The sequence below is a fragment of the Bufo gargarizans genome, chromosome 1, assembly GCF_014858855.1.
Source record: "Bufo gargarizans isolate SCDJY-AF-19 chromosome 1, ASM1485885v1, whole genome shotgun sequence".
NCBI classification, from domain to species: Eukaryota; Metazoa; Chordata; class Amphibia; order Anura; family Bufonidae; genus Bufo; species Bufo gargarizans.
The window spans coordinates 71,030,824-71,058,561 of NC_058080.1; the positions used below are offsets into that span (position 1 = coordinate 71,030,824).

Sequence of the window (27,738 nt, forward strand, 5' to 3'; positions counted from 1 at the left end):
ATATGTTATTCCAGTTGGATAATGAATGTTTTTCATACCCATTCTTAATGTTCGCTATGTGTGCAGAGATTCTCTTTTTGAGCGTCCGTTTTGTTCTGCCTATGTACCGTCTATTACATGGGCATTGAGTTACAAATGTTCTTCATTAAAAAAATGTTATGTCTCCATGGTAACAGACTACAAAAGCAGCATGTGTAGTCCGACCCTGCAATCAAACAGCTTTCCATCCAAACGAATGGCCGGAGGAAGTAAAGGGTAGGTAAAAGGATTATGATTGCATGATCAGACTACACAGGGTCTGTTTGTTGTCTGTTACCATGGAGACACACAGGAGTTGTAGATGCAAGTCTAGGAGATTTGTAATGGAATTTTGCATTGCTTCCTTTTTTATCTTAGATGCATTGATAATGAAGGTGTTCATAGCTCCAGCACTCCTTTAGCACTATTTCTAAAATCTGCATATTGTGGATTTGTAAGCCCCATTGGCAAGTTCACGCTGTGATTTTAGGAAATTTCTCAGCAATGCCAAAAAAAGTCAGGATACATCACTGAGCACTACTAACCTCTGTGAGAAACTGTAATATGGGTCGTAATAACAGTACAGGGTTAGAAATGCATGCATGAAAATGTGAGAACATAATGGCGCTGCCCATCTCATTGGATCAGAAAGACCAGTTCGGCTACTTTCACATCTGCGTTTTACTTTTCTGGTGTTGAGATCCAGCAGAGGATCTCAATACCGGAGAAAAAACGTTTGTCCCCACCATTCTTTGTCAATGGGGACAAAAATGAACTGAACAGAACGGAGTGCACCAGAATGCATTCCGTTCCGTTTGGTTGCGTTCCCATCGCGGAGAGCAAACTGCTGCAAGCTGCGGTTTTCTGTCCGGCGTGGGATGCGGAGCCAAACAGATGACCCACAATGCAAGTCAATGGGGACGGATCTGTCTGTTTTCTCGGACACAATAGAAAACGGAATAGGCACCCATTGACTTCCAGTGGAGTTCATGACGGATACATCATTGCTATTTTAGAAATAATACAACCGGATCCGTTCATAACGGATGCAGTCGGTTGTATTGTCAGAAACGGAAGCGTTTTTTCTGATCCCTGCTGTTATATCAAATTAGAGGTTCTTGGCGGGAATAACGCGTTTCTGGGCCTTACTGGTCCTTTCATCAGATTCAAACCAATGCGTTATTCCTGTCAATGAAGAACTTGTGATTTCATATAACTGACTCCAGTCCTTCTGATCCACCGAGACGGGCAGTGCCACTATTCTCTTAGATTTTCCTGGTCTCTGATCATGACCGTGTGAGCAGCAGCTGTGGTGGTTTTACCGATACGCTTAGTGGGGTGTTCTGCCTTCCAGCCCAACTATTTCAGGTGAGCACCCATCTACTTGCAAAGGGTGAAGGCTTTGGCAGTCCTGCCTGTGTGCACTTCTCTTTTCCAGCTTAATGCATGCATAGCGGACATCTCCGGTTATGTAATGGCTCGCCATTTATAATTTGCGAATGTTAATAGACATTTCTGTTTTCTTACAGTTTGAACAGGAGAACCAAAGACTTGTCAGCGAGATGAACAGTCTGTGCGATGAAGTAAGGTAAACTTGTCCCATGATCTTCTCTTTGTAGCTAGTAATAATAATCTAATATAGCGCCAACCTATTCTGCAGAGCTGTACAATCAGAGGGTTCATGTACAAACTACATCCTACACTACATAGCAACAAACAGCCCTGCTCACAAGAGCTTACAATCCATGAAGAGATAGGAGTGACACAAAAGGTAAAACCACTTATATTCAGGTAATACATTATTACATAGAAAAGAGGATTAAATATATTGTATGCTAAAATATTGGCCAAAGCCGGAGGCTGCAGTGGTCATGGGCACCTTGGGGGTCATTTACAAAGACCGTCCTTTTACGCTGGTCTTTGTTTCCTCCCTGCACTGGCGGTGAAAGAGCCCAATTTTTGATCATCAAAAGGCTCACTGCCGGCAGTCTGCGCACTTGGATTAAAAGCGACCCCTGACTGGAGTAGTTTTCACTCCGCTTTTCTGCCTGGAACAGAAAAAAATTGCAAATATGCTGGTCCCAATCCTCCTTACTCCCCTCTCCATAGACTTGCATTGACATGTGCAATATGATCCTCCTGCAGAGATGATCCATCCTGGACGGGATAAAATACATTTTTAAAGGTGAAAAGTAATAAGCAGTCGAGGGGGCTAATAACGGGAGAACTAGACTTCTCACTGATAAGACATGTTACAAAGTTTCTTTTGGTCGCTTGTACTATTGATTTATGCAGAGTTGTGTGAAAATTTAGCAACTATTTAAGTGTATTAGACACTTTTTATGACTCGCCCGACAAAGGAACGTGGCCTAGCAGAAAGGGGGAGTGACTTTTATATGCAACATCGTGCATAAAAAAATGGTGTACACAGTTTCCTTCTTTTTTTTTTTTTTTTAAAGACAATATCAAATGTGAAAGAAAAACTGAAATTTGACCTTAAACAGCTCTTCTAGCAGGTATCTGTACTTGTATGCGGGACTTGAAGGGTTAGCATGCAGTCAGTGTTCCAGATGCTGCCAGCATCCAGAAGAATTAAGTGCAGGTATTTTTAAACAAAGCGGGTCTCCATGGCAACCCCACAACAAGGGACGAGTTGTCACCGTCACTGTCCTCTTTACCAAGTGGTCTGGCTGTATTCTTTCTTGCAAAATGTTAGTCAGCAGACCGCCCTGAGGAGACCATTGCCATAGAAATGGCAGTTCATCTGAAGCCTGTGAACCCATAATAGCGTGCCGCCCGTGTAATTACGTCTGCAGAACTGCATCTCAGGACTGTGTGCTGTCATCCTGTAAGAATGATGTCTCTGCCATTTAAAGTGGATTTCCATCTCGGATGTCACCATTGTACAGAGGATCCGACATGTCTGGTTCTGTAAATGCTTTTATTCCCTATAAAACAACGATTCCGGAGCATCTTTTCTTATAGATCGCATTCTGCTGTTCCTCGGTTATTCCATCTGGAAGAGTGTGTCCAAATTGACAACTGATGGCTACCATTCCCTTACATCATCAGCACTGATTCGGCCGTTTAGGGACATTGGGGCACATTTATTAAGACCAGTGTTTTAGACGCCGGTCTTAATAAACCCCTAAGCTGGTGATGGTTCCGCCAAAGTGATAAAGAAGCGCCGGCCTCGTCATAACTTCGGCGGATCGTCCGCCAGTTCTAAATGTAAGACCGCTTCCTTACTGTCTTACATTTAGACCTTTTTCCCTCTGTTTCAGACATAGAAAATGGTAAATGAGACGGGCCTTCCGCGCCACGCCCGTTTTTTTAATACCTGGCGTGAGCTGGGAGAAGTCGCAGATTGCGACGCAGTAGTTAATCTACGCCTGAAATATGCCTAATTTAGGCATGTGTCAGCATTATAACTTACCCCCCTTTTCTGTTGAAACGGAGTATGGTAATGCCCAGTTGTTAATTTATTCATACGTTTCCAGGAAGAATAATAGAGTAGCAGCATTATATAATATATATATATAGATATACACTCGCCTAAAGAATTATTAGGAGCACCTGTTCTATTTCTCATTAATGCGAATATCTAGTCAACCAATCACATGGCAGTTGCTTCAATGCATGTAGGGTTGTGGTCCTGGTCAAGACAATCTCCTGAACTCCAAACTGAATGTCAGAATGGGAAAGAAAGGTGATTTGAGCAATTTTGAGCGTGGCATGGTTGTTGGTGCCAGACGGGCCGGTCTGAGTATTTCACAATCTGCTCAGTTACTGGGATTTTCACGCACAACCATTTCTAGGGTTTACAAAGAATGGTGTGAAAAGGGAAAACCATCCAGTATGCGGCAGTCCTGTGGGCGAAAATGCCTTGTTGATGCTAGAGGTCAGAGGAGAACGGGCCGACTGATTCAAGCTGATAGAAGAGCAACGTTGGCTGAAATAACCACTCGTTACAACCGAGGTATGCAGCAAAGCATTTGGGAAGCCACAACACGCACAACCTTGAGGCGGATGGGCTACAACAGCAGAAGACCCCACCGGGTACCACTCATCTCCACTACAAATAGGAAAAAGAGGCTACAATTTGCACGAGCTCACCAAAATTGGACTGTTGAAGACTGGAAAAATGTTGCCTGGTCTGATGAGTCTCGATTTCTGTTGAGACATTCAAATGGTAGAGTCCGAATTTGGCGTAAACAGAATGAGAACATGTATCCATCATGCCTTGTTACCACTGTGCAGGCTGGTGGTGGTGGTGTAATGGGGTGGGGGATGTTTTCTGGGCACACTTTAGGCCCCTTAGTGCCAATTGGCCATCGTTTAAATGCCACGGGCTACCTGAGCATTGTTTCTGACCATGTCCATCCCTTCATGACCACCATGTACCCATCCTCTGATGGCTACTTCCAGCAGGATAATGCACCATGTCACAAAGCTTGAATCATTTCAAATTGGTTTCTTGAACATGACAATAAGTTCACTGTACTAAAATGGCCCCCACAGTCACCAGATCTCAACCCAATAGAGAATCTTTGGGATGTGGTGGAACGGGAGCTTCGTGCCTTGGATGTGCATCCCTCAAATCTCCATCAACTGCAAGATGCTATCCTATCAATATGGGCCAACATTTCTAAAGAATGCTATCCACACCTTGTTGAATCAATGCCACATAGAATTAAGGCAGTTCTGAAGGCAAAAGGGGGTCCAACACCGTATTAGTATGGTGGTCCTAATAATTCTTTAGGTGAGTGTATATATATATATATCTAATATTTTTTTGGGGGGTTCAAGGCGAATCCAAGGATTTACTAAAGCAGATGTTTCCTGAGAGCGGACAGGCCCTCTTTAACATCTGTATGTCCCCATTACCTGCTACTATCAGAAGCAAACTGACGCCTCCTGATAGATTTTTATGGATTTATTTTTACTTTAGTTTTAGCTTTTCTACCCTGCGGCTCCGCTCATCAATCTGACTAACATATGAGTGCCAGATTCTGCATGCATTAATAAGCAGGACTGCGTGGGCTCTTAAAGGGGCAGTAGTATTTCTCAGAGGCCTTTAGTTCTTTAGCTTGTGCAATCTGATCTTTGCAAGCGCTTCTCGATATGTGGGGGAGCAGGGGCAAGCCATGTATGAAGTGGCCTTGACCTTCATTCAAGGTGGCATCAAGTTAGCAGGACATAGCTTCCTAAATCCCATATAAATGATCCCCTTGCTTTCTCTTCTACCCTGCCGATGCCTTTATCTCAGAGAGGACCGGATACAACAATATTCACAGGCAGCAAACAGAGTTATTGAAGACAGCATGGACCGAGTAGTTCGTAAACTTGCAGAGCTTTTTATTATATTTAGATTGAAGCTTTAATTGCAGTAAATCTCTAGGGCAAAGTGACAGGCGGTAGAATTTGACCGCCGTGAATCTCACTGCAAATGTCCGTTATAGGCGTAGAAAAGCGAAACTAACAGAAGTGCTGGCCTGAGAACTGTGCCTGGCAGACCTCATCGACAGTGCTGGGGTACCATTGGGTTCACGCCAAGTGTCCTCTGCATTTTCCCAGACAAAACAGCACAGCATGTTGCGCTATTTTATCACCCCTTCTGGCAGAATCTGCAAAGGAGAACCCGATGCAGATGTAAACGCAGCCTTACGTGATTTTGTGGATCAGTGAAATCGGAGGGTGGAATCCATGGCGTGCTTCTGCTTCCAGGCACTTTTTTTCTTTTTCCCTTCTACAGGTAGATGGTGATTTTCAGACCCCATTCATATGTATTCCGCTGCGTTTTGCAGAATTCACGCCAAAAGTCACATCAGAACGTGGTTTTAGGCAGAATACTGCGGTCACCAGGTGCTCTGATGCTGTATATTGCATGGGGTAGTGCAGTACTCGAGACCTGGGGGTATCTGCAAACTTTTATTCTGTATTGTTATGTTTAGGCTGTGTATTCCAGCAGAGGAGGAATGGTTGGCAGGAACAGGGTTAACCACCCTGTCCCCCCCCCTCTTGGTAGGAGTGGCCTGGCCCTACTTCCGGCCAAAAGTAGTTATTTGAGCCCAGACAAAGTGGAGAGAGGAAGCACATGCGAGAGCTCCTTCTCTTGAGACCCTTACCCCAGGGAAATTGCCGGAATCAAGGCCACTGATTCCAAGAAGCTTTAGTGTGCCTAGACGGCAGATTAATCAGCGAAATCACAGCTTTACAGACACTGCTGCAGTTGAGGGACTACGGCTCAGACACCCATTACCTAGACCTCTTCCAGGCCAGTCAGACAGAAAGCCTGTATCTCACAGTGGACACCTATATCTATAAGCGCCTGCCAGTGCCATTTAATTGCCAGCCACCATACCTCCTCATCTGGTGGCAGAAACTGCACTTTGTACCTATTACTGCTGGATGTGCCGCAAGTTATATTTTACACCAAGGAAAAACAGACATTATACTTTCTTCTGGCCTGGTTCTTCAAATCACCTTCCCACCGCACCGATCTCCACTCCCATACCCTGCACCGGGCGACTTCTGAGGGGCTCTCTGCAGTAGCAATACGGAACATTACTAGTGTCCATTACTGTTATGGTAGTATGTAAAAAGCAGATGTCTACTAGCCAGTAGCAGTATGGCGGTTATACACATTTATGCTTCTAAGGTGCAGACTGCTTCTGTAAAGCAGCCATCCTGTATATATTATGGTAGGTCTTTGCTGATAACTGATGTACGGTTTTCTAATGCACCTAGTAGCTGCTTGTATATAAAGCAGAGCTCCAGCATTGAGGCCATTGTCGTCGTACTTGTTGGTGCACCGTACCCAGCTGGAAATTCATTTTACAGAAACTGGAGTATTGGAAGGTAAAATGTACTTTAGAGATGTATGTGCTGTCTGCCCCCTCATATACTGATATTTATGGTTCATGTGCCCATCACCTTTTAGTGGTTTATCCTTGGATTCACACGTTGATTAAAATTCGGAACAAGCTTTTATGAAATCCATTCTTTTCCCTTCATCCATGACAGCACCAGAGAGAGAGAGAGAAGGATCCACCCCCACAGCTGGACAGAAAGCCTTAGAGAAATTAAAGGGGACACCCACTGTCTCCTTCAGTGGTTTCCTGTCCTCCGCACAGAGTAGCCTGGAGCATGCAGCTTCTGGGGTTGTGAAGCAGGGAACACCCTAATAATTGAATGAAGCCAAGATCTGTATCAATTACTTAAGTCTAGTAGGCCTCTGGTGCTTAGTCCTCCATTGTGAGAATCATTACCTTGGGCTTCCTCTGCTTTACTTTTCGTTGTCACTTGGGGTCTACTGGATCTTTCCTCAGAAGTAAGAACTTAAAAGCAGTTGTTCCTCCCTAGGGGTTTTATCTCCCTTTCTATCCTCTTTTTGGTGCTGGAAAAATTATATTTACACTTACAAATAATTAGATTTTCCGGAACCCATGACCGCACCCTGCTTATTTTTTCCTTCATGCTTGTAGATGATTATGGGAATTCTCTCTCTTTGCCTTCACTTGATGGCGGTAAAATAAGTTAATAAAAGATTAAAAAATAACATTTTAAGTGCATATGTCCAGCTCCTACTGATCTACTTTGGAATCCAATAAAGTAGGAAGTGGGTGTTCCCTTTTATGTTCTTTAAGACTTCCTGTCCAGCTGTAGAGGCTAATCCCTGTCTCTCAGGTGCAGTCATGGATTCTGGAAAATCTAATTATGAGTAAATGGAATTATCAGTTTCCTTCACTAAAATACAATATGTTTTGCCTATAGCACATGCTGTTCGGCAATAGTTTCCCAAGTAAATAGAAAGTGAAATTAAAAATCGTGAAAATCGTCTCCATTATCCACTACTAGGGCATTTTGAGGACCCCTCTCTATGAAGAACATCTGGAGGATCCAGTACATCTGGTTATTACTTGGACGATTCATACTTTCCTATAGGGTTAGGAAAAGCGAGGACTCGCCCGCCACTTCTATCAGGGATATAAGGACCTGTTTAGAACCTGTCCTGTATTATTGTTATGAATGAGCATTGTGTAAGCCTTAATTTCCCCACTGATTACAGCTGATTGTCAGGGGCCCATCACTTATTATCTATAGACCCTTCTAACAAGTATGGATTGCCAGAAGCAGAGAACTTCTTTCATCACTGTATGCAGATTGTTTTTCCTCTTCTTAGAACTGTTTTGCAGACTGGTTCCTGGTAGTGGCGGCTGGATTGCACCCTCTTTGCATTGTGCATGCGCTGGTGACATGTACAGTGTGTGCGACGCTGCAAAATTATTGGCGAGGAAGGGCTGACTGGCAGCGCCTGTTTCTCCACTCCCTACAATGGTTCTGGTTCCTCATGGATTGTAAATGTTAGTCTAGTGCCACCTATAGGCAGAATCGGCAATGGCCCAGTGCCTCATCCCAAAATTGGGCCCCCCTGCTGAGCTGCCCAGACAGAAGTGGAAGAGAGCTGGTGGCCGCACCTGAGAAGAGCACAGCAAGGAGCGCTGGTCCCTGGTCTCCCGCCCACTGTAGTGAGGAGCTGGGGGCTGCATCCATAGCAGGGGCTCCACAGCAGCCAGGCAGACCTTGGCCCCTTCCCCTCTCTCACCGGAGGTCCTGCACTGTGAAGTAATGGCCTCCTCTGCTCCTGTGGTTTACTGGTGGGTTCAGAATGTCACCCCGCTTGTTGGCAGACATAACCTAATAGGTACAGGAGGAGAGGCAGCCCGCAGAGAATATACAGGACCCCCTCCCCCGCACACACACACACACACACACACACACACAGTAGCTATTTTTTATTTATTTTTACTATTTGCTGCCTGGAACACAATTGTCTAAATATAATGTAATCTATCTCATATCTATTATCTATCTATTTATTATCTATCTCTATCTAAAAAGTGGATCCTTTATTCCCCGACCCCCCCCCCCCCCCCCCCAGCTCCCTCCTGTTGGCCGCCTATAGACTGCTCAGCTCCAGTGTGTATCATTTGCATTCCTTATTACTGAGCCATTGCATTTTTTTTTAATCGAATCTTGGTATAAATCTGGCTTTTGCACACAAACCGGCCGTTCCGTGCATTAGGGACTGCAATTTGCTGTCCCCAATGCACAGGCACCATCCATGCGGTTGCCGCAGACGGAAACAGACCCGTTCAACTTGAAATGGTCCGTGATCCGCCCGCACCGCAAAAAAATAGAACATTTTTTTTGTGGTGCGGAGGCACGAAGAGGAACCCCACGGCAGCACTCCATAGTTGTTCCATGGGGTTCTGTGCCTCTGTTCTGCACCGCACCTCCTGGATTGCGGAACCATTCAAGTGAATGGGTCCACATCCGTGATATGGTGAGCACGCGGTCGGTGCCCATATATTGCAGACGCGCGACGGCCGTCTGCACGAGCCCTTAGGCTGAGTTCACACTTCAGTTATTGCCATCGATTATTGTGAGCCAAAACCAGGTGCTGGTCAAAAACCCAGAACAGGAGGAAACCTTTGCCTTATACCTAATCTCTGAGTCGCCTCCACTACTGGTTTGGGCTCACAATAACTGATATATGATTATATTTTCATCCGCACAATGCTCCGTTTTGTGTAGGATGCCTTTGTGGTGCATGTGGACCGCGCCGACATCCTCCACCGTATGCATTTTTTTTTGCTGGGGATAGTGGTTTGCTGCGGTCCACATGCGGTGGGGCTGCTCCCCCAATTAAAAACACGCTACAGTGTTAGGGGTTGAGCAGCTCCCCCAGATTTGCCACTATATTTCTGTGGGAGTGTCCTCTCTGCTGCAGCGCATGGGGGAGTGTCCTCTCTGCTACAGCGCATGGGGGAGTGTCCTCTCTGCTACAGTGCATGGGGGAGTGTCCTCTCTGCTGCAGCGCAAGGGGGAGTGTCCTCTCTGCTGCAGCGCAAGGGGGGAGTGTCCTCTCTGCTGCAGCGCAAGGGGGGAGTGTCCTCTCTGCTGCAGCGCCGGGGGCGTGTCCTCTCTGCTGCAGCGCCAGGGGGCGTGTCCTCTCTGCTGCAGCGCCAGGGGGCGTGTCCTCTCTGCTGCAGCACAAGGGGGCGTGTCCTCTCTGCTGCAGCACAAGGGGGGAGTGTCCTCTCTGCTGCGGCACAAGGGGGGAGTGTCCTCTCTGCTGCGGCACAAGGGGAGTGTCCTCTCTGCTGCGGCTCAAGGGGAGTGTCCTCTCTGCTGCGGCACAAGGGGGGAGTGTCCTCTCTGCTGCGGCACAAGGGGGCAGTGTCCTCTCTGCTGCGGCACAAGGGGGCAGTGTCCTCTCTGCTGCGGCACAAGGGGGCAGTGTCCTCTCTGCTGCGGCACAAGGGGGCAGTGTCCTCTCTGCTGAAGCGCTCTCCCTATCACAGCTCAGGAGGCAGTTGAAGGATGAACTCGGTGCAGGATTATACCATTTTTTTATATTATTTTTTTTTATAGATAGTGACACTTAAAAATAAGAAAAACTCCAAAATATTGATTTAAACAATAGGTCGTTTTCTTTAATAGAGACTGAATGACTGGAGAAGACTCCCGTTCACATTCGGTTTGTTAGGGCAATGTGCAGACAGGTTCATACACTGTCCTGTGCCCATCCATGTGGTGCTTCCCATTCCGGAGTATGAATCAGATGCCTTCTGTGTCATTTCCAGAAAACAAACTCCTTCACCCGATTAACAGGATTCAATTGATATCGTCTGCCGAACGAGGGCAATTTAATGAAAACACAGCTGAACAGGAGCATTAGCTTCATATGACTGAAGGGCTATTAATAGGGATGGTGTGGGTGGTCTCTCTGCTGCATGGAGTGCGGAACATTGAAAATGTAGTCAGAACGTTCTGCCACCGATATTGATTGTTCTCCAACCTTCCTCTGGTACTGCAGGCCCGGTTCATTTCATAAAAAGAGACAGGATGACCTTTTATTAATTTCCTATTCTTCATGGCTATAATCCTAAGCGAAAAGGAACAAATAAGTGCGAGTGCGCCTTCCTTCCTAAATCTGCAGTTGCAGTGATGTGGCTTCCACTGGGATTTATTATAGGGAGTCGGTCATGTCATTTCACCAATGTAACTAACAGCATTGCAAACACATGGCAAACGTACCTCTGTGTACTAAGGGGGTCATTTATGACCACATATACGCCACTTTTGGCCCGTATATCTGGCGCAGATTCTGTTGCACGGCATGGTACGGCAGAATCTGCGACTTCTTCCGCGCTCACGCCAGGTCTAAAAAAGTGTCATGCCGTGGGCGGGGAAGAGGACGGGCTGGCAGGCTTGTTTCATTCATCACTTTAAGCCTGGTCTTGTTTGAAAGCTGGGATTCCAAGCTTTCAAACTGTACCAGACTCCCAAATCACAGCCTTATATCCGGTACGTCGGAAGATATAGCCGTTAGAAATGAAGTCGGGAGTGAAAGCAGTGAAACCTGTTTGAGCTGCATTCACTGCCATTACCATATCTAACAGCCGGCGCAATGAATAGAATGCTTTTGATTCTGGTATTGGTATAGCTGCTACCAATCCCAGGATATGAGCAGCTCTCTTCTGAAGAGCTCGTTCAGACCGCCGCTGTTCGCAAAATTGTGGATCAGTTATTTTTGTGGACAGTTCAGCATGTCCGCAAAAAAAGGATTTCATTCTGCATTTTTGGGGACCCATAGACTTCAATGGGGCCATGTCCTGATTTTCACTGGCAAGTTTAGGACATGTTTTGTTTGTTTTATGGAGCCATAGAACAGAAGAAACCCGCTGGATCCCAGTACAGTGAATGGGGATACTGCAGTGCGTGGTGGGATCTGGCTATGCCGGGGAGTTCACAGCATAGACGTGAATGCAGTAGGACGGGCAGGGCTCCGCTACCGTCTCAGCTCTTTACCACCTGCCCGGGAGCAGCTAGAAAGGTGTCATTGGTGAAGGATTTCCTAGAATATTTGATGCACGTCTACTTCACTTTTACAGGGTTTTTTGTAGTTCGATTTGGCAGTAAATGAAGAAATCGCTCTTTACCACCATACGTTGCATTCATTCCGTGTGTTGTAATACGGAGGTTCTGCGGACCTGCCCTCTTTTATCGTAGCACCCGTTTTTCTTGCAGAGCTTGCAGTCTAATTGTCTTACCGTATTGCACACATTTATGAGCAATATTACGGGAATCCAGATTTCTGGACTGTGGGATGGAGCCATCTTGTCTCTAGGACATGTCAAAAAATTCTGAATGGTATTGGTCTAAAGGGACTAACAACGGTCCCTATGCACTATCCTCCGGCAGACTGCAGCTCTGCTCCATTCAGTACATGTGTATTGCGCTGCCCTGTACAAATGGGCGGCAGGAGAAAATGGCGAAGGCCGTCATCCAGACTACCACTGATCAGAAAGTGATGGCTCATCATGGTGATCCTGCCCTAGTTGTCGTGACTTTGTTCTTTTAGCGTTTGTCACGCCCGTTTTTATAGACGTGCCTCCTTCTTCCGCTCTTCTATCGCTGGCTCTTCTTAGGTTTCACATTGGATGCATTGCTGGGCCTATGTCAGGTATGGTGTCATCAGAGAAATCCCGTTTCATAGTAATACCTGATTAAACAGAGAAATGTACTCTTGTATTTGAGTTGTTCTTTTCCCCTTTTATACTCTATATACTTTTTTTTCTACAGGCAAATAGAAGGCAAAGTGGTTGAAATATCCCGACTTCAAGAAATATTCACGGAGAAGGTTCTTCAGCAGGTAAAATAAGGAACTGACTGCGCACCAGGAAAGCTCTCTTCAGGGACTTTCAGTAGTAGCCCACCGCCTAACCTGTGCTAGGGACCCTTTCAGTATCCTGTTCTTGCCTTGGCCTAGAGCCCTCCTAGTTATGTGATTAGGGAACCCATGCTCACACAGCGGCAGACAGCAGCAAGATGACTGATTATGGGGGTCTCCTCAGTGACTTCGAGAGGATGCTGACTGGCCTGCCTCTATGTCAAGAAGTCCTCTCGGCCACCTGATGCACCTGTAATGATAAAGCGGGTAGTTTTAATCTGCCCAATTTTTATATGGATGCATATGCTGGTTGAGATGCTGTAGGCTGCCTGTCTGTATGTAGAGCAGTCGTATGTCCCTTGTGCAGGTGATGGGGGACTAGGGGCCCACTGGAGGATTCACCTGCTCCTCTGTGGGCCAGTCCGAGCCTGTTGATCAGATATTGATGACTTATGCTGAGGATATAAAAGTCTTAGGATCAATTAACGGGGTATTACCATCTTGGTCATTGGGGTCATATTGCTACAGTGTGCCCCCAATTTCTTATAGGTGCAGGTCCCAACTCTGGGACCGGCACGTATCCTTAGAACGGTTCCCACAAAGTGACCGCGCATGCGCAAGCACCCTCTATTCAATTCCTAAGGGGCGCGGTGCGCTTCTAATTAATTTCCATGGGACTTCTGAAAATAGCCAAGCGCACCGCTCGGCTATTTTTGGCACTCCCATAGAAATTAATGGAGGGTGGTCCAAGCATGCGCAGTGCAATGTCCTTCACTTTGCGGGCTCCGTTCTAAGGCGGTGGGACCCGCACCTATCAGAGATCCTATCAGTATACCCCCAATGTCCAAGATGCAACAACCCCATTAAGGGTCCATTCACACGTCCGTTGTTTCTTTCCTGATCTGTTCCGTTTTTTGCGGAACAGATCAGGACCAGTTCTGGACCCATTCATTGTCAATGGGTCCTGGAAAAAATCGGACAACACAATGTCCGATTAAATATAAAACTTGTCCTATTCTTTTCCACATAAAATCGGATCCTGGTACAATACAAAGTCAATGGTTCCGCAAAAAACGGATGACATTCGTATGTCATTACGTATGTCATCCGTTTTATGCGGAATCCGTTCCTGGAAATTAAATCCTGCCCACAGAAAATCACTTATTCACTTTTTTTTAAAAAAATTTTCCAAAGAAATCCAAATAACTTTATTTGCTTTGTGAAATTTATACATGTTTCTGTTTTTTGCGGATGACATACGGAAACATTTTCAGGAACAACGGATCCGCAAAAAACGGACCGGAATTCGGGATATAGAAAAATACTGACGTGTTAATGTAGCCGAAGTCAGATTTTCTGGATAATTGGACAACCATAGAAAAGTGGCTTATATTGCTGAAAACACGTGTCGGACTATCAGACTGCCTGGATTGTTGGATGCCATTATAAAGGGTTTTTACAGTATAGAATAACATGACCGTCCACCGCTCTAGAGAATGTCTGATGGCTAGGGGTTCCCTGCCTGACACCTACAACCTGCAGGTGTCAGGCAACATGTCCACGGCCACCTGTACGTCTCCTGTCTTCAGCTCGAGGGCACACAATTAATTTTCTCTCTTACAACCATACATTTAGGAACCTCCTAACACTGTGTCATACCCCAGTATTGTCTGATGAGTAAATGGTTAATACAGGATGCAGCTAAAATTGGACATCTGGCCTTTTACTGTTCTGCTAATTGCTGCATCAAGCCGTTTCCGCTCTCGGCTGGAGGTACCTAGTTATGTGCCTTTTAATGCTAGAAGAGCGTCTTATCTGTGCTAGTACTAAATGAATCCCTCATTGCTAGTAAGTATGGCACAAACAGATTGAGCATGTAAAGTAATGTTCAGCACTGCAGCTAATGAAGGAGCTGCATTATCTCCGCGTGACGGGCTTTTCCACTCGCATCTTTCATGCCTTCAGGATGTCTTCCTGCCCCTTCTGCAAACTGTGTGTGCCCGGTTAATGAAGAGTATCCCCCCCAAAAAGAAATATTAGAAAATAAATCCTCGAGTCCTTGTCTGTGCCCCGATGGTACTGTGTGTTTCCGATACAGATGGCACAGTACAGTCATTGCATAATAGCTCCATTTTCTGCTGGACCTGTAATACACTTGTGAGCCACCAGAGGGCGCACACATGCATCTTCCATTGGGCACAGAAGCTTCAGGTTACACCTCTAACCATCTGGGATTAGAAAAACATGACTACCTACTTCTAGAAACAGCCCCCATCTGTCAGTGGGTTGTGCCTGGTGCTGTATGTCAATTCCACTGAATGGGGTTGGCCAGTTTACAGTGGTATTTCTCAAAATGCCATAAACAGTAATATATATGCTTCATACAATCATCCATACATGACTTTCTAGTGTCCCCCCAGCTGCCCGGAATTGGCAGAGTAAATATTGCGACTGGGCACCCTCCGCATCCATGGGCTGCAAGATGGTGACAGTTGTGCGACTTGGTCACATTACAGTACCTCAACCTTGGACGGTTTCTGATGACCAGTACCGATGCACAGGCATTGAACGCCAAGTGCAGATACAGGGGATTCTGCTTCCTGTATCTGCGTATGCGCCGAACATGTCCACTTGTCCGTCAATGCCTATGCAGATGTACTGGTAGCCTGGAACATCCTAAGGATGCTGTACTGAGAACAAGTTACATGGCTGCCACCATCATGCAGTTCATGGTTGTGGAGGATGCCAAAAGAAAATTTACACCACCAATACCAGGGAAGCGGGGGCCTTTACTACGATATCTGAGAGACAGTACAAAGTCATGTATGCTTGTTTATTGCCTATTAACCAACACCATTGTTAATTGTGACCTGTCACCACAAAATACAGTGCAAACTGTAGGCAACAAGTTATAGAGAAGGACGAGCTAAGCAGATTGATGTATATTTTGTGGGAAAAGATTCAGTATCTTATTTAATTTATGCATTTATATCTCTGCTATTTTTGACTTAATTGTTCATAGGAGCAGCGTTGTCAGTGTTAGATGGCATTCTGTGTGTATGTGTATACATAGATAGCTGTCAGTCACTGTTAGCTGTACACAGGGAGGTGTTATCAGTGATTGATAGGATTCTCTGTGTAAGTGTGTATACATAGATAGCTGTCAGTCACTGTTAGCTGTACACAGGGAGGTGTTATCAGTGATTGATAGGATTCTCTGTGTAAGTGTGTATACATAGATAGCTGTCAGTCACTGTTAGCTGTACACAGGGAGGTATTATCAGTGATTGATAGCATTCTCTGTGTAAGGGTGTATACATAGATAGCTGTCAGTCACTGTTAGCTGTACACAGTGGAGGTGTTATCAGTGATTGATAGCATTCTCTGTGTAAGGGTGTATACATAGATAGCTGTCAGTCACTGGTAGCTGTACACGGGGGAGGTGATATCAGTGATTGATAGCATTCTCTGTGTAAGTGTGTATACATAGATAGCTGTAAGTCACTGATGGCTGTACACAGGAGAGATGTTATCAGTGATTGATAGTATTCTCTGTGTAAGGGTGTATACATAGATAGCTGTCAGTCACTGATAGCTGTACACAGGGAGGTATTATCAGTGATTGATAGCATTCTCTGTGTAAGGGTGTATACATAGATAGCTGTCAGTCACTGGTAGCTGTACACGGGGGAGGTGATATCAGTGATTGATAGCATTATCTGTGTAAGTGTGTATACAGAGATAGCTGTCAGTCAGTGATAGTTGTACACAGTGAGGTGTGATCAGTGATTGATTGCATTCTCTTAGTAAGTGTATATACAGAGATAGCTGTCAGTCACTGGTAGCTGTACACAGGGGTGGTGTTATCAGTGAGTGATAACATTCTCTGTGTAAGTGTGTATACAGAGATAACTGTACATGAGGAATGTGTTTTCAGTGAGTGATGGCATTCTCTGTGTGAGTGTGTATACATAGAAAGCTGTCAGTCACTGGTAGTTGTAAACAGGGGAGGTGTTATCAGTGAGTTATAACATTCTCTGTGTAAGTGTGTATACATAGATAGCTGTCATTTACTGATAGTTGTCCACATTGAGGTGTGATCAGTGATTGATCACATTCTCTTAGTAAGTGTATATACAGAGATAGCTGTCAGTCACTGGTAGCTGTACACAGGGGAGGTGTTATCACTGATTGATAGCATTCTCTTTGTAAGTGTGTATAAAGAGATAGCTGTACATGGGGAGGTATTAACAGTGGTTGATAGCATTCTATTAGTAAGTGTATATACATAGATAGCTGTCAGTCACTGATGGCTGTACACAGGGGAGGTGGTATCAGTAATTGATAGTAGTGTGTTTACAGAGATAGCTGTACATGGGGAGGTGTTATCAGTGATTGATAGCATTCTCTGTGTAAATGTGTATACAGAGATATCTGTCAGTCACCAATAACTATAACTAACTATAAAAATAGATTCAATAAAACGTGTTATTTATTAATTTGACTCTTTTCCCATATACCTATATATCAATATGCTCTGCTTCTTCTGCTCTATAACATAATCCCCGCTGATTGCATTGCATTTTGTGGTGACAGGCCGGCTTTGACTGTTCAACCTCTATAATGGGTCTGAGCTGCAATACCACAGACAACCAGGTGGGGCATTGTTATGGAAGAAAGCAGCCATGTTTTTATAGTCCTGGTCTACTGGTTATTTTAACCAGACCTTTTTGAATGAGGTCTTGAACCTAAGTTTATTTTTAGAAAAATCAGATTTTTACCCATAGCTTGAGCTGGTGATTAGCGTGATGTGACTGCTGCCAAACTGCTCTATCCTCTCTTATCAACATGGGTCGATCCAACTTTGAGCTAAATAGATGTCAAGTCTAGCAATATACCTACTGTAATCACAGTCTTTTCTATAGGATTGTCAGGCAGCAGCTCCATAGCAAGAGGAAAGAGGCCTGTCAGTACTTACACCAAATCTTCCCCCAAGCTTTTACTATAGTTGTAGAACATATGTAAGGCCCTGTTCACAACAACTTAGAGCCTTCGGTCAAAGGTATACATTGGGAGTAAGACCTGACATATACTTTCAAGGATAGGCTCTGACATTTGACATATACCATGTGCTATACATTTTTTTGGGATGAAAAAAGATATACTGATGCATATCAGCCCAGAGGAGGCTAGATTGGCCTCCATGAGATGATTGGTGCCTGGGGATACATTTGGGAGATTAATGTGATGTAAGAAATTAGCAAGAAACATAAAAAATAATTAGGTTGAGGTGTAATGTTCACGTCACACGTGTTCCTTGTGGAAAGGGATTACGTTTCTTTTCCTTTGTGAGGTCATTATAGCAATAATAATGAAGTAATACCATGGGAGTCCCATGGGTTAATGTTCTCTTCCCTTCTTCTCATCTGGCAGGAAACAGAGATTGACAATATCCATCAGCTAGTGGTGGGCGCCACAGAAGATATCAAAGAAGGAAACGAAGACATCCGAGAGGTAATATTCTTGGCCAAAGCCATCAGAGCTGTAATCTCGTTTCTGCGTCTGGAGTGGCAGGGGAGGGGAGGATGATACGTGGTGTATGGTTCTTGTGTGTTTGCTGTCTCCCACTTGTTGTACAGCAGCTCCACATGTAATGCACCATAATCCTCTATTCACACACTTCACAGTACGCCTCATTCTTGGAAATGCATTGTGTAGAAGCAAGCGGTGTGTGAGCACGGAAGGCACGCGTTTCCTGGAACATACAATTATGCTGCACTGGCCCGAGCAGTATACAGGAACATGGCCATTATAAGCAATAACCTTGGTGGCACTCAGCAGTATCTCAGTGTTTCCTTTGTGAACGTTGCGTTTTCCTACAAGAATATACCGGCAATACATCCACCACACACACAATGGGGGTCATGTGCTAACCTTCTACCTCCGTTTTTTGCATAGAATATTGAAATTGCTGTTTTGAAACAATATTCAAGTTATAGTTATATAATGGACATAAAGTCCAGACTTTTAGCTTTCATGTGAGGGTATCCACATTTAAATTGGATGAAGGGTTTAGGAGTTTCAGCTCCTTTACATGTGGCACCCTGTTTTTAAAGGGACCAAAAGTAATAGGACAATTGACTCAAAGGCTGTTTCATGGACAGGTGTGGGGAATTCCTTCATTATTTTATTCTCAATTAAGCACATAAAAGGCCTGGAGTTGATTTGAGGTGTTTTGCTTGCATTTTGAAGATTTTGCTGAGAAGTAAACATGCGGTCAAAGGAGCTCTCCGTGCAGGTGAAACAAGCCATCCTTCATCTGCGAAAACAGAAAAAACCCATCCGAGAAATTGCTACACTATTAGGAGCGAGGAAATCTACAGTTTGGTTCATCCTGAGAAAGAAAGCACTGGTGACCTCAACAATGCAAAAAGACCTGGACGCCCACAGAAGACAACAGTGATGGATGATCACAGAATAATTACCATGGTGAAGAGAAACCCCTTCACAACAGCCGACCAACACTCTCTCCAGGATATAGGCGTATCACTATCCAAATCTACAATAAAGAGAAGACTGCATGTAAGTATATACAGAGGGATCACTGGACAATGCAAGCCACTCATCAACCTCAAGGATAAGAAGGCGAGATTGGACTTTGCTAAAAAAAACATCTTAAAAACCAGCACACTTCTGAAAGAACATTCTTTGGACAGATGAAACAAAGATCAACCTCTACCAGAATGATGGAAAGAAAAAAAAGCCTGGTGATGGCATGGTACAGCTCATGATCCAAAGCATACCACATCATCTGTAAAACACAGCGGAGGCAGTGTGATGCTTGGGCATGCATGGCTGCCGGTGGCCCCGGGGCCCTAGTGTTTATTGATGATGTGACACAGGACAGAAGCAGCCAAATGGATTCTGGGGTTTTCAGAGACATACTGTGTGGCCAAATGCAACCAAACTGATTGGTCATTGTTTCATAACACAGATGGACAATGACCCAAAACATAAAGCCACTGCAACCAAGGAGTTTATTAAAGCAAAGAAGTGGAATATTCTTCAAAGTCAGTCACCGGATCTGAACCCAATAGAGCATTTCACTTGTTAAAGGCTAAACTTCAGCCACAAACAAACAGCAACTGAAAAGCACTGCAGCAAAGGCCTGGCCGAGCATTAAAGAGGAGGAAACACAGCGTCTGGTGATGTCTATGAGCTCAAGACTTCAGGCAGTCATTGCCAACAAAGGGTGTTCAACCAAGTATTAGAAATTAACATTTTATTTACAATTATTTAATTTGTCCAATTACTTTTGAGCCCCTGAAATGAAGGGATTGAGTTAAAAAAATGCTTCAGTTCCTCACATTTTTATGCAATCGTTTTGTTCACCCCACTGAATTAAAGCTGAAAGTCTGAACTTCACCTGCATCTGAATTGTTTCGTACAAAATCCATTGTGGTAATGTACAGAACAAAGATTAGAAAAATGTTGTCTCTGTCCAAATATATATGGACCTAACTGTATATAACCCCAGTTCCAAAAATTATGGGACATAGTGTAAAAATTTATAAAAAAAAAACAGAATGCAATGATTTGCAAATCTCATAGACCCAAAAAGTGAAACATTTACCTTTTTCATAAAAAAAAACTAAAGGAGTTGTGCAGGGGTTTTATTTTGATGACCTATCCTTAGGATAGGTTATCAATATCTGATCGCCGAGGATTCGACACCCGGCACCCCCACCAATCAGCTGTTTGAAGAGGAGCCAACACTCCATGCGATCGCGACTTCCTCTTCATTACACTGCAAGTCTCCCTTGCAGCGGCGGCGTGGTGTAATTTAAGTGAAAGGAGCAAGTACTTGTAAGTACACTCGATTTCGAGATGACAACCAGGGTAATGAAGAGGAAGCAACGCTTGCACGGAGCGCCCCCTTCTCCTTCAAGCAAGTGATCAGTGGGGGTGCCAGAACCCTGCTGATCTGACTATCCTAAGGATAGGTCATCAATATAAAACCCCTGCACAACCCCTCAAACTCATTTAGAACTTGATGCAGCAACGCATCTCAAAAAGAGGAGCAACAAAAGGCTAAAAAAAAAAGTGGCACTAAAAAAAAAAACAGCTGGAGGAGCAATTTCACATAGCTAGACGAAGTGCAGTGTAATGAACTGCACTGTCTCCCCTTCAGACAGCTGATCGGCAGGGGTGCCAGGTGTCGGATGCCCGTAGATAAGATATTGATAACCTATTCTGAAGATAGGTCATCAATATAAATCACTGCACGACCCATTTAACACTGTATTGTGCAAAGAAGAAGCTGTATGTCAACATGATCCAGAAATGCTGGGCCAAACGTCTTCTCTGGGCCAAACCTCTATTAAAGTAAAAATAGAAAACTGATGAAAAAAAACTGATGAAAAAATAGAAAACGGTTTGGTATCATGGTGTATACCACACTGAACATGGATGAAAGAAGGCTAAGGAGAGAATTGTCTCAGGAGATTAGAAATATAATTATGACAAACCACTTAAAAGTAAAGGCTATAAGACCATGTATGTATATGGGATTAGCAAATCGATTCTAACCAAATAGATTTGGCTTGTTAGCAAATGTTCTTCACTTTTGAGGGGTTGTCTCCACAGGTGAAGAAGCTCCCTCCTGCCTGTTTATTGACAAGGTGGGACATCTCGCCCGGCCTTGACAGTCTGACATCTGCACAGCTGCTCCGAGTAGCAGCGCAGACACACAGGCCAAAACTATCAATCTGATATCTTTTAATCCCAATCTTCACCTTCTTTGCTCTTGTCTGGTCTTCTCCACACACAGTTGTCTCCAGAATGTCTCACTTTCATACCCCATAATCTGGAACTTGGTACCCCAGCACATCAGATTGTTCCCACCTTTGAAACCTAAAAACTCCTCTCTTGAGGAAAGAATACAACCTACAATAACCCTGCCGGCACTACACTACCATCTGAACAGCTTCTATCTTCACCTACTGTCTCCTCTCCCTGTGTACCAGGCTATTATTCATTTAGTTCATGCTTATTTGTATTACTTTTTGGTTTCATGTTGTGTACTTAAATTGTACCTGCACTGTAAAAGAAAATATGTCAGTGATGTATCAAAGGTTTTGATCATTTGGAGGTCAGAGTCCTGAGACCCCCACTGATTGCTAGAATGAGGAGAGAGAATTCCTGGCACTCCTCCCACTGCAGGAGACAAACTCGAGACATACACTTTCTATTAAACCCGTCTTCAGCAGCGAGGAGAGAGAGCGTTGTGTGAGCGCTACCCTCTCCTCGTTCTACTGATCAGTGGGGGTCTCAGCACTCGGACTCCACAATCAAAATCTTTGATATGTCGCTATGTCCTATGAAAAAGTTTAGTTTTTGTTTTTTAAGTACAGGCACTTTTAAAAAAAATGGTAATTTCTATCTCTCATCTATCTAGCAGTTTCTAATTACTTCCAGACTGTTTACAATTTAAATAATCAAACTATTGGACAAATCCATAGTTTTTGTGGGACATCTTCTCTGTTGGAATTTGCAAGCAAATTTCTGACATGGCATAAACACTAATACCCTAAAAGTCTAAGGCCTCTTTCAGACGGGCGTTGTGGGAAAAGGTGCGGGTGCGTTGCGGGAACATGCACGGTTTTTCCGCCCGAGTGGAAAACATTGTAATGCGTTTTGCACCCTCGTGAGAAAAATCGGCATGTTTGGTACCCAAACCCGAACTTCTTCACAGAAGTTCGGACTTAGGATCGGTGTTCTGTTGATTGTATTATTTTCCCATTATAGCATGGTTATAAGGGAAAATAATAGCATTCTAAATACAGAATGCATAGTAAAATAGCGCTGGAGGGGTTAAAAAATAAATAAAAAACCTAAGGGTATGTTCCCACATTGCGTATATACTGCAATTTTTTCAGCGCTGAAAATCCCCACCATACATTGACCTGTTGTGCAGATTTCCAGCTTTGCAATGCATAGGCTAAAATCTGCGGATAATCTGTCCAATGTGGTCATACCATAAGAGTGAAGAGACAGCATGTGCAGTACTGCACCCTGCCTTGGAGATTATACTGGTGGACATAAGGTTTAGGGCTTGTTCACACGGCCGTTCTGTGCATTGGGGACTGCAATTTAGGGTCTCCAATGCACCAGCAACATCCGTGCGGCGGCTGGGACGGATCGAGACCCATTCAACTTGGGCACTGCCAGAAACACCACGGAGGCACTCTGTAGTGTTTCCATGGGGTTCCAATCCGTGCTTCCGTTCCGCATCTCCGTGATTGCGGACCCATTCAAGTGAATGGGTCCGCATCCATGATGTGGAGTGTACACGGGCCGACGCCCGTGTATTGCGCACCCGCCGCAATATGGCCATGGGCATGCAACGGCCGTGGGAACAAGCCCTTAGGGTTACATCGCCCAGCCGTACACACTCCCTAGTAACATTCAGTGAAACATTTGTTGCCAGCAGACTTTCCTTGCGAAAATATCCCCGTTGGTCATTAGAACAACCAAGAGGTGTGTGCTTAAGAAATCTCGGGCCAATTTGGTTTTTCCTAAAGCAAATTTATTACAAAATAAAGGTACATGTGGGAGAAGAAATGAGTCCGTTCTGATTTTCGTTACTAATTATAGTTCGGAATACTCACGCATACGCCAAATAGTAAGGAAACACTTGTCTGTTCTTAGCTATGATGAGCAGTGGACGGACATTGCTCGCTCCGGGGTGAGATGCATTGCCCGCCGTGCGCCCACTCTTGCACCAAAAATCAGTCCTAGTATCTTTTCTGATGGTAATCGCTGTCAGCCCACATGGTTGAGACACAACGGCAGTTATAAATGTGGACATTGGACCTGCACATGTTGCAGGTTTTTACAAATGGGATGTTGCTTTTTTTTCTCTTGTGAACCAACAATCTTATGAATAAAACAATATTGTAGAACCTGCTCCTTGTGTCATCACCGATATGTCGGATGTACCACGAATAGCTTGAAGGTCAGAATCCGCAAACATCTTTCTGACATTCCGCATGTTAAAACCAGCAATGTTTCTGCGGTGAGTTTACACTAGGCGGCTGTCCATGGAGGAGACACTTTGGGTTTTCAGGTCCAGGGTCTGGAAAGGGTTAAACCCCCCCCACCCCTCTCCTTCTATTATTACCAGCCAGGTGAGCGCGCCGCCTTTTTGATTCAGCGGAACATATACCGGTACATTGAGCAGTGATGTGTAACCTCTCCCCAATGAAGACCTTCTTCCTCCACCATTTGCTCCCTCCTTGTATATCAGTCTGTCTACATATACTGTAATGGCAGTTTAGTTATTAATGATGGTTTTCAAGTTCTCCCTAAGGTCATACTGACAATTCTTAGTATAATTTCCTGGATAGCTGACATATTTCCCCCCGCAGAAGCTTAAATTAGGTTAAAAGTAGCACTGAAATAAATCTGCTGCAATTAATTCACAGGATTTAAAAAAAAAAAATTCCTAAAAGCATCTGCAGATTTTCTAAAAGAGCAGTGAACGGAGGAGACAAGTTTGATGGATGCGTAGACTGTAGAGATGACAGCTGTCTGCAGCCATCAGGGCTGTGGATATACAGCGGCATGCTTCCAATCTCCAGTCACCGCCATTAGCTGTGCCCTTCATTGCCTGCTCAGGAGAGATCTCGCTTGCCTGTGTGATGTCTGGACAAATCGGAAGCACCTCGGCCATTATGATTGAAGCTATGCCGCCATAGGCATGGGATCAGTGCTATCAGTCCTGACTCCTTCATCAACGTGTGCATTGGTCTTAACACTGTCTGACTCTTATGCATTTGAGCAGGGAGGCGATAAACTGGGGAAAAAGGAGAGACTCATCCTAGGGACAGGACTCATCTCAGGTTAATTTGCATATGGATCAAATCTTTTCTTTTTTTGATACACAATAAAAGCACACAGAGCTATGGGGACTGGGTATTGAGGATGTGCTAGCGGCCATCTAGCAGCCCATGTCCTCAGCTCTATGCAAAAAATCCCGGTGACAGGTTCCCTTTAAAGGGAGTCTGTCATCTACTTTGAGCATTTTAGACCACTCATATCACCAATATAAAATTGATACCTTTATTGTGTCTGTACCACATCCAGAAGCAGAAAAAAAACAAAAAAACATACAGATACTTTTTTTTTTTTTTTTTCCACCTTCTGGACGTGTCACAGACACAATAAAGGTATTGTTTTTATATTGGGCAACTGTGCCATGCCATGATATGAGCGTTCTAAAAACACAAAGTAGGTGACAGACTACCTTTTTTTAATTTATTATTATAATAGAGCTCAGAAAAGCCATTTAAATATTGTTCTGTGGTAACTATAGGAGTTTAGGTTGGGGCCTAGTATAGGTTGGACGCCTAAGCTACATGTACCTGAACGCATAAACATTAAAAAGCACCATGAAATAATACTGAAATGTTGCATTGGTTGAATAAAGGATCTTCATCTTATTTGCTATATTTGGATTAACATTAAAGTCAAATATACTTGTGAATATCGAATGTTTAGAGCAATTGATGTTGTTATTTGCATAATTACGTGAAAAAGTCTGTGACTAAAAGCTTCCAGACATTGATTTCTATTCTTGAAAGGATTATTGCAGAAATAAAAATGTCAGTGTTCTTAGATCCTCATGTACAGAAAATGTGTGAAACTTTCTCCCTGAAGCTCAGCTGTTTTTTGCTGCAGGAAGTTCTTCTTGTTGTCTGCCATATTTTATATATGCTTCTACTATACACTGCGCTAGAGCAGAACAAGGGCAGACTCCGCCTACCATAACTTAGTGACTGAAATCTCTGCCTACTATAACTTAGTGACTGAAATCTCTGCCTACTATAACTTAGTGGCCGGAGATACCGGAGGGCATAGCGGGAGAACGGAGCCGCGCCCAGGGATAATAGTAAGTGCAGTGAGATCCCCGGGCGCCGCTCTCCATGTCTGTATTCTTAGTTCACAGTGTCATAATCTGTGAAAGGTCCTCTTTAAATCGGTGCTCATGCTGCTGTAATCACAGGACTTTATTAACTATCAAGTTCCCTCCACAGACACACAGACAGTTTGTTATTCCTTATAAAGATATGTGTTATTTTATCTGCATCTCTATCTACCACTAAAGCTGAGATCAGCAGGGAGGAAGTAAAGGGCTCCAGAAATTTAAGCCACCTCCTACTTTGCACTAAATTGAAATGGAGTGTGCTGCCAGTGAGGTTAATAACAGAGCACTCTGTTTTAATTCCTGTTATTCGAGTAGATCACTTTTTTTTATAGGTCTGCTGTTTATTATCTTCATCCATATGTCATCTTTACTTTCTTGTGTTTGATTGCAGGCCATCAAGAATAATGCAGGCTTCAGGGTCTGGATCCTCTTCTTCCTAGTGATGTGCTCATTTTCTTTACTGTTTCTGGACTGGTATGATAGTTAATAATTGAATGGAACCTTCCAGCCATAACGTAATAATTGCACAATGTTAAATATCTGAGAAAATGCCACTTCTCCGTCGTATGTCTCCCTCCTGAACATTCGCTTGGATATGATAATAAATGTCACTTGTGATAATGAGGTCGCGGAGGTGTCTACAATTAACTGGAAGATATTGAGCTGTTTGTATTACCTGCAGAAAGGCCAGACATGTCGACGCTGTTTGCACAATGGCTGGTAATTGTAATGTCAAATGAAGCCGAGTCGTTTTTTTCTTCTTCTTTTTTTTCTCTTTTATGGATCCAGCAGATATAATTTTTCATCTGACAATGGCTCTGCTCTTTGGGGACTATAAAACTATGATACTATGTGCAACATCTGTACTTTTAATAGTTAAATAACTTTTAAATAAGTTCTTTAAAGAGAGGACTGTGAAGCAGTGGAGGACATGAGCAGGGCTGATGCTTCTGGCGGATCCCTGAGGATATTGAATCTCTCTTCTTTACAGCTGAGGCTTTAAAGCCATCACTCAAAATACATACCAAATCTTCAGTCCTTCTAATTAGCCGGCTTGTATTGTGCCCCGGTACGCTAATGCAACAGGACTAAACACCCTAGAAAGGTAGCCTCATACCATTAATGGTGGAATTAGCTGATGATCTAATTTGTATGGAGACTAATAATACCACTATGCTTGCCTTTCTTTGGCGCCAATGACCACGTTGATCACGCACAATGGAAAATTTCCAGCTGAAAGACATCAGTTCCACACATTAAAGGGATAGCAATTCCACACATTAAAGGGAATCTGTCACCAGTTGCATGCTGCCCTATCTAAGGGCATAAATATTCAGGTCAAGATGTATAAAAATATAATTTTTACTTCCACTTATCATAGATTAACTTAAAGGGGTATTCCAATCACATACAATGGGGATGTATCGCTAGGATATGCCCCCATTGTCTGATAGGTGCGGGTCCCACCTCAGGGACCTGCACCTACAAGAAGAACGAAGAAGGGAGAGATGTAGCTGAAGCAGGTTGTCCATCCACCACCAAGCGCTGCTCCCCACTGTTCCTATAGAATTGAATGGGAGCACACTGCGCATGGGGGACCCCTGCTCCCATTCTTTTCTGAGGCAGATGAAAATGGCCAAGCCAGCGCTCCGCTATTTTCGGCAGCCCCATTGAAATTAATGGAGGGCGGCTGCGCATGCGCAGTGCGCCCTCCATTCATTTCCCTGCTCCGTTCTCATTGTAGGTGCAGGTTCCAGAGGTGGAACCCGCACCTATCAGGCAATGGGGGCATATCCTAGTGGTATGCCCCCATTGTATGTGATGGCAAAACCCCTTTAACTATAACTATACAAAACATAACTATAAAGTCTGTATGCTTCAGTACACTCACCTCGAAAAGGACAAACACTACCGGAACCTGGTGACAAGAACTGGGACCTTAAAGGAAACCTGACATTTTGATTTTCAGCATTTTACACCTTTGTAAAAA

The 27,738-nt window shown here is 44.1% G+C and overlaps 1 protein-coding gene across 1 annotated transcript in view; it reads left to right on the forward strand.

Moving 5' to 3' along the window:
• STX18 (syntaxin 18) overlaps positions 1-27,738 on the forward strand; it is a 146,780-nt gene extending 119,042 nt beyond the window's left edge. The window contains exons 8-11 of the mRNA XM_044283088.1: positions 1,548-1,606; positions 12,673-12,742; positions 18,194-18,274; positions 26,140-27,738. Coding sequence (XP_044139023.1) covers positions 1,548-1,606; positions 12,673-12,742; positions 18,194-18,274; positions 26,140-26,235 — 306 coding nt within the window. The 3' untranslated portion in view covers positions 26,236-27,738. The remainder of the gene's footprint in view (positions 1-1,547; positions 1,607-12,672; positions 12,743-18,193; positions 18,275-26,139) is intronic.